This window comes from Coturnix japonica, chromosome 4 (genome assembly GCF_054131305.1).
Source record: "Coturnix japonica strain WE chromosome 4, WE-NBRP24, whole genome shotgun sequence".
Lineage (NCBI taxonomy): Eukaryota > Metazoa > Chordata > Aves > Galliformes > Phasianidae > Coturnix > Coturnix japonica.
In genome coordinates this window covers 21853161-21863700 of record NC_140666.1, presented here as the reverse complement: position 1 = coordinate 21863700, position 10540 = coordinate 21853161, and the positions used below count along the sequence as shown (strand labels likewise).

The following is a 10540-nucleotide window of genomic DNA, read 5'->3' as shown; positions in this document are numbered from 1 at the left end:
GGCTGACAGTCAGGACAGCGCAGTGCTGCAGGAGGGCTGTCTTTCACGGCGCATACAATAAGATGGCTGGGCTGTTTGGGAAGGCGGATGGCGTTAGGCCTCTTGGACTTGACAGCGGATCTCTTTTTAAATAGCTGCGTTTTGTAGCGCTCTTTAGATCCAGTTCAGCTTTGCCTCCACAAAGTGACTTGACTGTGACTTTTTTACGTATGGACAAACCATTTGCTAAAGGAATCTCAGTTCTGTGCAAACGGTTGTGCAGTGCGCGTAGGGGTAAATTGCAAGTGGACTTTGCTAATGGAAAAGGAGAAAATTAACAGTAAAACCCCAGACTACGAGATCGACTGCAGGGTGTATCCACATCTGTTGTTTTTCTGTGGCAGGGACTTGGGGGGCACGGGGGTGGGTTGCAATTTGAATAGTAAGCACTGTGGATCGGTGCTTCGTTTGTATATACAAAGGAACACTTGTGTTTCGGGCAGTTTGTATTGTAAGGCAACATTTAAAGGCACTGCCTCGGTCTTTTCTTTCCATTTTAAAGATTATATTTTTGAGCAATGGAAACTGTACGTGTGATCATTTGTACATTTACTGGCAGCTGGGAAGAGAGAAGAGCTCGCAGTTACTCGGCAGATGTCTTCGATCTGTTGGTATTTACATTAAAGGAACCGCTCGGTGCTGCGGTCCTTAAAGAGATGGCAGTAACTTCTGCAGCTGCGGCGAGAGTTGTACCGTCAGCTCTTTGGTCCATCTGAAACGTGTACCCTCGCCATTGCTCACGCTTTGTCCTTTCCCAAACGTTTGCCCAGAATTTCTCTTGGGAGCGATGGCGCAGCAGGCGTTGAAGTAGCTTCTTCATCCCCAACCCCTCCACTATTTACTTAGTAGGTCTTGTTTTGTACGTGACATTCTTCCCCAAAACAGGTTTGTGCCTTTACTGGTTATTTATTGAAAAGGACCTACTGTCCTTTACACTGTTGAGGTTTTTCTCCAATGTATTCTTGTACGGCTATTCCTGTATGTGAGTTGCTTCATTTTCTGAGGACATACTGTCCGCAAACAGGAGGGGAATCTAATAGAAAAAGTATTGAGGGTTTGTGTTTTACCAGCTTCTTTTCTTTAAGGAAAAAAATGAAGCCGAAGCCCAAGGTTGGCTGTGGGCTCTGTTGATATTTTGACTGTGGGACTTCTCAACTTGTTAATTGTTTTGTTTTCTTTACGATTGCTGCTCATATCCAATCGTTAGAAATGTTTTGACAAATAAACTTTGGCACACGGGAGGCGTGTGTGTGTGTGTGAGGTGTGTGAGGCTGTTCCTTGAAGCGTTCTGAGACCCGAGGGTTTCCGTGGTCCTCACAGCCGCTGAGTCTCCTGCTTTTCTGTGTTTGCATTGAATGCAGCGTTGTGCCTTACTCAAGTCACCCTCATGGCAGGGGCAGAGGAGGGGACGGCTCAGAGCTGGGGGCCCCCAACATGGCGGTTCTGAGAGCCTGCTCAGATACAACGTGCCGCCAACCAGAACCCCCTGATCCCTTTCTGCACAGCTGCTCTCCAACCCCTTTCCCCCCACCCAGTGTGTAGAGCCAGGGCTGCCTCGTCCCAGGGAGTCAGCGCTCCTCCTGGTTTAGCATCACGTGAGCACGTTGCTTTTTGATAGAACCTTCACATCTTTATTGGCGTCATAGATGAAAACGTTACTGGTTCAAACAGGCCTGTGGAACCCCAGTAGCGGCACCGGGGCAACGCAGGGGCAACGGCCACCCCCAATGTTTGTTTGGGGGTTGTCATGGGACATTCTTAGGGTTTTAGGCTCTTGTGATGTCACGGGCCACCTCCCTCCCGGACCCCTATAAATACGGGGACCCGGAGCCCTGTACCTCTGTCCGTGTGCGACCTGCGCCTTGCCTGCCGGAGTGCGCCGTAGGAAGGAGCAACTTTGGACTTTCCTCCCCGAGTGCGACGAGAGCTGTGGTGGAGAAGGATGGTTCCTTCTCCACCGAAGAGGCGTCGCCGGCGGGAGAGCAGCAGCGAGCCGGAGCCCGAACCCATGGAGGTGGACCCCGTTGAGAGCGACGTCGAGCCCATGGAGGTGGATCTGCCTCCAGAAGAGGAGCCGATGGAGGTGGATCCGCCTCCGCCGGCACCGGGCGGGCCCTATAAGATCATGCTCGCCCGTCGACGTCGCTGGCTCCGGGAACGGCGCTCCAGGGGCTCTCGCTTTTCATCTAGGCGTTGACAGGTCACCGTCCGCCTGAGAGCCCCAGCTGCTGCTCCCCGCCCCCCTTCCCGTCCCGTCCCGTCCCGAGACCCGTCCCGTCTTCTTTCCCTAACTCTGAGGAGAAGGGAAGGACCGGCGTCTGAGCCGCTGCGCCACGGCAACGAGCGGAGACAGAGTCCGAAGAGGAGGACAGGGCCGGGACTGGCGGCCATTGCGGGCGGAGCTGCTGCCAACGGCGGGAGGACTGAGAAGGGACCCGCGGCCTCCGGGCGGTGCCAGAGGAGCTCCAGAAGCGGCCGTTGCTGTGGGGAGCTGAAGGCCGAGCGTGGGACGCCAAGACCGAGGGACTGATCCGGGTGCTCCGTTAGGACTGTGCTTCCAGGAGGACAGCCGAGGAACGAGGGGAGGACGACGACCAAGGAACGTTGATGAATAAAATGGCAAACACGAGTCAAACGCCTCCTCTCCTTCTTGGTACCTGGGGGTGGGTCTGCTTTGGGCCTCCGCCGTCGGGTGCCGTGCGGGGTGAGGCCTCAGTGCTGGGGAGGGTCCCGGTGACAGGTCGCTGGGCGGTTTGATTTCACACCAAGCCTCGCTCCATCCACACGAGCGCTGTGGTGCCGCACGACGCGGCTCCCTCCCCTCGCGCGGTGCCGCCGCCCTCTCGGCCGCTCCCGCTCCGTGTGGTGCCGCTCCCTCAACACGCGGCGCTCTCGCTCTCGCTCTCGCGCTCTTGCCCGCCCCTGGCCCCGCCTCCCGCCGCTCCCATGGCGGCGGTACGTGCTGACGTCCGCCCTCGTGCAGCGTCTCGGCGCGGGTCGCGCGCGCGGCGTCGGTTCCCCAAGATGGCGGCGGCCAGCGGCAGCGCCCCGGGCTGCGGAGAGGCGGCGGCGGGCGGCAAGCGGGGCCCGCTCGGCATCCCCGAGGCCGTGTTCGTGGTGAGCGGCGGAGGCGGCGGGCGGCGGGGAGGCGCGGAGGCACGGACCCGCCGAGCGGTCCTCGATGCCGCGGGGAGCGGCGTGGCCCGGCCCTAGGCCCGCCGCGGGGTGCGGGGCCTCGCGTTGTTGTCCCGCGGCTCCCGGCCGGGTGACGGCGGTCGTTCCGCATCCTGGGCACGGCGGGTTGCGCGGGGCGGCGGCTGTGAGCGCTGCGTGGAAGGAGCTGCTCGGCCGCCGCGGCCGCAGCCTGCTGCTGGGAGCTGCCGCTCGGGGCGCTTGTCTCCGGCCTTCATCGCCTTCTCGTTCTGCCTTGAAGCGCCCTTTGGGTGGTTGGGCACTTTCTGCTCCGGCCTGCTGTGCGCATCTCCAGTTTCTCGGGTGCTTTGAGCGCAGCCCGGGCTGTGCCTTAACTCGGTGCCTCTTTGCAGCCTGACCGACTGGCATCCCAGCCCTTGTCTTTGAGTGATGCTCTCATCAGACCTCAAAGGGTCTGTGCAGAAGAGATCGTCTAAAGTGGTAGTGTTTGAGCGCTTAAGTGTACACATTACAGCATACTTAACTTTATCCGATAGAAGAATGCATTAAGAAGCATTTAGTGCTGATCTATTGCTCAAAGTGACAAAGTAATAATGAGGGTGTGGACTTGAGAATCCCCATCCCTTATTGGACAGAGTACAGAACAAGTAATCTGAATGTTCTGAACATTATTAAATTTAAACTGCAGACCTAAGTTTTAGAATACTTTCTGTACTTCCTTCCATTTTCTCCCTTAAGCTGATCTTTGGATTTTTCATTTATTTATTTATTTATTTATTTATTTTCCCACCAAGATGACTTCAGTGGTCATAAATCTACCTATACCTTGTGTATCATGCTCTGACAAGCCACAAAGCACCCTTCGTATTTTGTGTGCAATTTCTGGAAAGAATAAAAACTGCCAGCCAACACCTTCTGTGGTGTAGGTACTGAACCTGTATGCCCAGCAAAGGCCATGCCTGCAGCCTGCCTGAAATAATGACTCTGAATTCATTTTTGAGATGAATTGACTGTTTTTTAGACACAGCACTCCTTATAGCCTTGTTTGTTCAAAAGATTTATCAGGAGAGGTGTCAAATGCCTTAAACACTGAAACAAGGCAGTGAAGTGTTGGTATTTCCATAGGCAGAATTGATGCTTTGTAGTGTCGTATTAGATTGCTAGATTTATGAAGCCAAAGATGTAATACCCGAACTGAACTGTCATTTTCCCCTGCCCACCATATGGCAATAGTGAAATTATTTTCCAAAAATAAGGAGGGTTGTGAATGATTTTATCCAATACTCAGAATTCCTGTCTCTAACAGGCTGACCACTGTGTGGCAGCTCTACCGTTTGGCTTTGTCTAGAGCATCTCCCATGCAGTCATCTGTCCTGTCGTTCTTCCCTATGTGTGTACTCTGTATTCTTTCCTTTACTTCTGCATCTGCAAGGTCCTTTCTCGTCCTCAAATGGTTGTGTTGAGTCTCCACCTCATCTGGACATCTTTGACATGAAGCCAGTTGAAGAAGCTGTAAAATCTACTGCCCCTTTCATTAATGCTAGCTTGTCCTCCAGACACACAGTGGAACTATTTAGTGGTAAAAATCAAAACCAAAGCATCTCATTTCGTTGCAAGTGGAGATAATGCTACTGGTAAACGGGGTGGTGCAGTCTTTGTGTTGTTGGGACCAATCTGCTCTTTTTCTTAACAAATAAGAACAGTGTATTAGTTCCAGTAGTAAATGTGGTTCCTTAAACCTTTATTTCTTGAGTTCAATTTCCCCAGCCTAGACCACTGAAAACTGTCTTTTGCTGGACTTTGACTGCAAACTGAAACTTGCTTTTGCTTTTGTAGTGGGGAGGGCAAGTTACTTTCACTGTTGAAACTTGCCACAGATCTCAAACTTTAAATGCAGACCTAAAGTTTAGAGCATTTTCTTCCCCTTTCTCTCTTAAGCTGATCTTTGCTTTGTTTTTTTCTTTTTGCCAAGATGACTTCAATGGCCGTAGGCCTTCCTATACCTCTGTGTATCATCCTCTGCCTGTTGATGGTAATTTCATCTCTTTATTTCTTTGACTGTTTTCACGGAAATGAGTGGCGTTATTTCATGGGTGTGTCTGATTCCCCTGTACCCTTTTTATTTTTCAGGTTTCCCTCTTCATTCAGCTCCTCCAAGTGCCACCCCTTCAGCAATCAATGTGGACTTTGACGCCGTTTTTGGAGGAAAATCTACAGCACCGCAGTATAGGACTGCAAGCGGTAAAGGCTGCCTTATGATTAGTTTGCACCCTACAGGCAACACTGGTTTAACAAGTTAGTAGAATTGCTCTTGAGATGCGGAAGTTAGTTACTTAATACATTTGTAAGTTGATAACAAGCCATCAGTTTAATTGTAGTTATTTAAATTTAGCTCTGACCCGTCTCCTTCTGTCTACTGATCGTTTCCTCTTTCCTTTTGGGGGGACAACCTTTGGCCCTGTGGATGTCTCTTAACGGGTAAGCTTATGTTAATCTGTTTCAGTGCTCTGACTTCGGTGTTAATATTATTAACGCGGGTTAGTGAGCTCCCTCTAACTTCTCTGGGAGGCACTGTACTTAAAAGAATGCAAGAGTAGTTGTGGGTGTGCTTTGCTTTCAGAGTAACTTGAGTTCTGATCTCTTCTCTTGGGGCTGTTTTCTCCCAAAGTCCTTAGAAACATGTAGGAATGCTTCTGAACGTTCCAGATGCCAGCAGTACCGTGAAATTACTGCTGGTAGTTCCCAGAATGCCTCGAATCTGTCTTGAACTACTTTATTCTTGGGGTTCTTTCAGGGGGGTTCTGCCTACTTTGGAAATGCTGTCAGTTACTGCTGCAGTGTAACTGAAGGCTCTACCAGATAGGCAAAAAGCGTTCCTTAAATCAAAGTGAAACAAAGCTTCTGCTTACCTCTTGGACGCTTCCAGCATGTTTTGCCTCAGTATGTAACAAATGTTTAACGTTGCTTAGGGTTCTCTGCCTCTCTGTCTTACAACAGATGACTTTATTGAGTTTGGTGTCGCTTTTGTTAAGAGTTGGTTTTCTGTTCTTTGTTTAGCTTTGAAATATCTAGACGATGTTTTGCAACCCACAGTACCACCACCAAGTCAAAGAGCCACCTCAGCCAACCAGCCAAGTGGAAAAATTTTGGCAAATGACCTCGATTCTTCACTTGCTAATCTCGTGGGGAGTAAGTGCCGAGCTTTTAACTTGTTTTCGGTAGCAAAATCAAACAAACAAGCAAATGATTTTTCTTCTCAAAAGTAAAAAAATATCTGGGGCTCACGTATCTATGTTTTTCCCACCTTCACAGATCTTGGCTTTGGAGGAACTCCATCCAAAAAGTAAGTGTGTCTGTCTATTTAGGATACGCCTACCTGACTCCTTAGTAGGCAGTAGCACAGTTTCGCAGCAATGGTGTGATAACAGTCTCAAATCAAAGTAATCTGAAACCAAGGAGAGCGTTGGAGGAGTGAGTCTGTAGTCAGTGACCGTAACAATCGGCTTTAACGTTTGAATTCATTTCATCTTGTAGCTGTGGTGCATGTGAGTATTTTTGAGTCACTTCAAAAGATCTTGCAGTTATATCAAATTCCTGTGAGCTATTGAACCTTACGGTATAAAAACGGTGGTGAGCTTTTAACCCAAAACAGAGCCCTTGGACTTCCTACTTGCTGCAGCAGACAAATGTAAGGAGAGAATGAAATGCTTTAGTTTTTCTACTACCCATAGATTTCAAATGTCTGCCTGATTTGAGGAGTGTTTTCCTGTGCTCTGTGACATTGTTGTTTTTGTTATTCTCTCTGGCTCTGTCTGAAAACTAATACCACAGTTTCCTTTCAGGTCTGATATGCAGTGGACCCAGCCTGCAGAGAAAAAACTTACTGGTGGGACAAACTGGCAAGCAAAAACGAGCACATCGACCACATGGAACCCTACTCCCTTACCCACGCTGCCACATATGGTAATTTCTTTACTGATGGATTCAGTCTTTGTTCCAGGAAATGGTTCTGCCCTGCGTGAATCAATTGGAAAAGAATAGCAAAGCCTGCTTGGGACAAGAGTTTGGGGGGGGGAATCTGCACTTCCCAAACTAAAGAAAGTGTGTTGCGGTGTATTGCCAAGTACTGGAGAGGTCCAAGCGTTGCAGCTTGGCCAGTGGCATTTGTAGTAATGCTCAAATTCATACATAGTGTTTGGCCTCCTTCATCAAACGGTGCCTTACCCAGCACTCCCTTAGTAAGATCATTACCTCTACCAAACAGGACAGAGCAATATGGAGGGCATGCATCACCACGTCTACATACATAACGTGATAAAACTGATTGCCAGCTTGAGATGTTTGTCATTCTTTTGTCATATATTTCGTGGTGTGTTGCCGACGTCAGAAACGTGGTATGTGAGCAGCACCTGGCTGCAGTATATTGAGATCTGCCTGAACGTAGTAAGTTTTACCTTTGCCGGAGATCTCGTCAAGGAAAGCCTCCTAGGCCAGGATCCTTGCCAAGTTAACAGGCGCTGCTTGTAACTGATGGTACTGCCCTTGAGCTTCCCTGTGCTCTGTCTTAAATAAGCGAGTTGAGCATAGATAGTTGTAGTGTTAGATTGGAATCTGTCTCCCTTGGTTAGAATATCCAATCTGAATACGTCCTTGCACAATTTTCTGTCCTTGCTCCTTTTGCTGTACCAGAACCGAGTATGTTATTCTAGACATATAAGTCACTTTCTAGTGGATGTTGGTTGTAGTAATTGCTTGTAAAATGTTTTGTATGTCTGACCAGTAGGCACAGCCTTATCTAATATACACTGCAATTTTCTTGATTGAAGGTGCCTGCTCCAGTTGCATACCCAGTGACTACGCCTCAAGTGCCTGTCTATGGAATGGTAAGAACTGTGACAGCCTTCTGTCCCTGAAAACCCAGGTGTCTGGCATTTGTGGCAGGCTCAAACAGCCCTGTGACTTGCATATTACTTCATCAAGTTAATAGGATGTGCAATCAGATGGCTTTGTCACCATGTACTTGGAAGAGGTGGTATTAAATCTCGGACAGGAAGATTATTTAAAAGCTCTGCTATGTGTGTCGCAGACACATCTCCCCACTTATTTTCTACTATGTTTACGATGCAGAGAGATATCGCTTCTAAAACTAGTTTTAATTTATGTACCACCTTTGCTTGGATTTGTTGCTTTATTTTTGTCTCCCAGCAGGTACCTCCTCAGATTGGAGCTGCTCCCTTGATGGCACCCCAGTCAGTGATATATACGCAGCCTGGTCTAAGGCCGACAAATCCTTTTGCGCCCGTTTCTGGAACACAGGTGAACTGTTCTTTTTAAATGAAAGACCACACTGAAACTTGAGTCTGAGTGAAAGCAACTCTGTGTACCTTGAAGGGCTGCCGATGCATTTCTGCATCTGAAAGCGAGGGGTTCTTCAGTCAGAGGCATTTCTAACCAGTTTTTGCTGGTGATAAAGCAAATTCGGCAGGTGGGAAGATGCAATTGTAGGAAGGAAAGTAAAGCTTAGAACTGTTGTGGTTTTCACTGTGTCAGTGTTAAGAAAAGGGGAATGGCAATGGCACATAGACTCCCTTGGATGTTAGCTGGATACTTGGGTTAGCCTTACTGGTTAAAGGAGCGAGGAAACCTGTGTGGTGGGGAGGTAAAAAGGGATGGATGAGCGATGGTTCAAGCTGAAAGAATTGTTATTCAGATATGCTAGTCTTAGTGTTCTTTGGGGAAAAAAGCCAACTTGCAGGTAACTGGGCATGTGAATAGATGTAGAGTTCTGAATCTGTGTGCTATGTAAGCAGCATTAACATATAATCCCTGTTTCACAGATACAGTTCATGTAGAGCCGCCAAAGCCTCAAGATGCGAGAACAACCAAATACTGGTAAAACAAAAGAAGGAAATCTTTCTGTGATTTCTGTATTCCTGGACAGGGCGACTGTTTCTCCCCTGTGCAATGTAATATTGTTTTGAATTGCCGTGCTTTAGGGCTTCTTGTTTATAACAGTCACTGCTGTGTGAAAAGGTGTTGTTCACCAATTTTGAGATTGCTCGGCAGAAAACTGTGTTCTCGGAGGTTGAAGGTTGACTTGGAAGACACAATCTGGATTCTTATCTTCAGAGCTGAGAAGGTTCCACGATTGCTTTGCAGCCTGGTTCGTCAGTGAATTGTGTTAAGAAATGAGCGGAGAATGTCAATTCTCTCTGTGAGGTGGCTGTTGTAATCAAGACACAACTCAAAGCTGAGCAATAGCATTTTTGTACACTTAAAGAAATACTCTGATAGAGTAATATTTGTGTTATCCGAAGGCCAATATTGTGTGGAATCAGACAGCTCTGACATTAGAATAGCTGAGGGTGATCTACAGCCTTTCTAATGTGAGTTTTAAATGCTGTGAATCAACAAGATCTCTGCATATTCAGAGATGCAGAGAGTCAAATAAGCAATTGCACCGCTGGGATGCCAGAGTTACACGGCTAGTTGAAAGCACAGCTAGTAGAAAGAGCCTGGCTCTGGCGTGGGCTGCTGTAGGGCAGGGGGTACAAGCATGTCACAGATCAGTGTGGGCAGCCTCCAACAGGTGACAGCAGGCACACTTCTGCCGAGTGTCTTCTCCACAGAGGGCATCTTTCACAGCTGAAAGGAGAGTAGATCCTGTTACAGCGAATGTAGATCCCCCCAACAGCAGCAAACGGGAGCAGTTCAGAGCTCTGGTTGCTGGCTACAGAAGAGGCAGGCTGTCCAATTTGGAAGGGCGAGGGGAGGAGGCGCCCACTAAAAAGCCCTTCCTTTTGAACTCACCGATGTTTTAGAAAGCGAGCTTTGCCATAATGCTGGTGTTTCAGAACTGGCAGTTTTACAGAAATGGTCTTGCTCTGGTGAAGTGCTTGTGCTCCTTTTCTGAAACAAGAATCTTGCAACCAGAATAAAAGGAATGATTTTTAACTATGTAAATATGTGCAGACTTGTAAATAAGGTTTTCTTTCATGCTGCGGTAATCTTTTTCTTCTGTAGTATTTTCAAGGAAAAAAAAAAAAAAAAAAGCTTTCTTAAGAAATAGAGGCTGTGAGAGGAATACCTTGTATGTGAACTAATTCCTGAAGTGTGCTGTTGCTGATGGGGCAGTTGTCTGCACTTCGAGCACTTCCTGCATATTTAAGTCTTTCTCCAAAGTTTAGGTGGGCTATGAAAATGCTGCCTTGTATTTTTCTTTGTCCCATGAAAAGTGATAGCATGTTGCAAAAAGAAAATGGGGGGGAGGGAAATGGTCAACTAATGGGTGAATGGAATAGGGAGCAGAATGCAAGGAAAACCTCTCCTATCAAAATTCTACAAATGA

General features: G+C 48.1%; 1 protein-coding gene across 1 annotated transcript; it reads left to right on the top strand.

Moving 5' to 3' along the window:
• The first annotated feature begins 1981 nt into the window (after positions 1 to 1981).
• Positions 1982 to 10155, top strand: LOC146760993 (uncharacterized). Its single transcript, XM_085547738.1, has 12 exons — positions 1982 to 2210; positions 2307 to 2490; positions 2601 to 2702; positions 3023 to 3156; positions 5165 to 5224; positions 5323 to 5433; positions 6265 to 6381; positions 6505 to 6535; positions 7035 to 7155; positions 8019 to 8075; positions 8401 to 8508; positions 9030 to 10155. Exons 1-12 carry the CDS (start codon positions 1982 to 1984, stop codon positions 9042 to 9044), a joined length of 1269 nt encoding a protein of 422 aa, XP_085403864.1. The 3' UTR covers positions 9045 to 10155.
• The last annotated feature ends 385 nt before the right edge of the window (positions 10156 to 10540 follow it).

Bases quoted from the DNA above. Each gene is read 5' to 3' on its own strand.
- LOC146760993 (XM_085547738.1), top strand. From the start codon at position 1,982: ATGGTTCCTTCTCCACCGAAGAGGCGTCGCCGGCGGGAGAGCAGCAGC. The intron at 5,225-5,322 runs GTAATTTCATCT...TTTATTTTTCAG, and splicing joins TCATCCTCTGCCTGTTGATG to GTTTCCCTCTTCATTCAGCT. The intron at 7,156-8,018 runs GTAATTTCTTTA...TCTTGATTGAAG, and splicing joins TACCCACGCTGCCACATATG to GTGCCTGCTCCAGTTGCATA.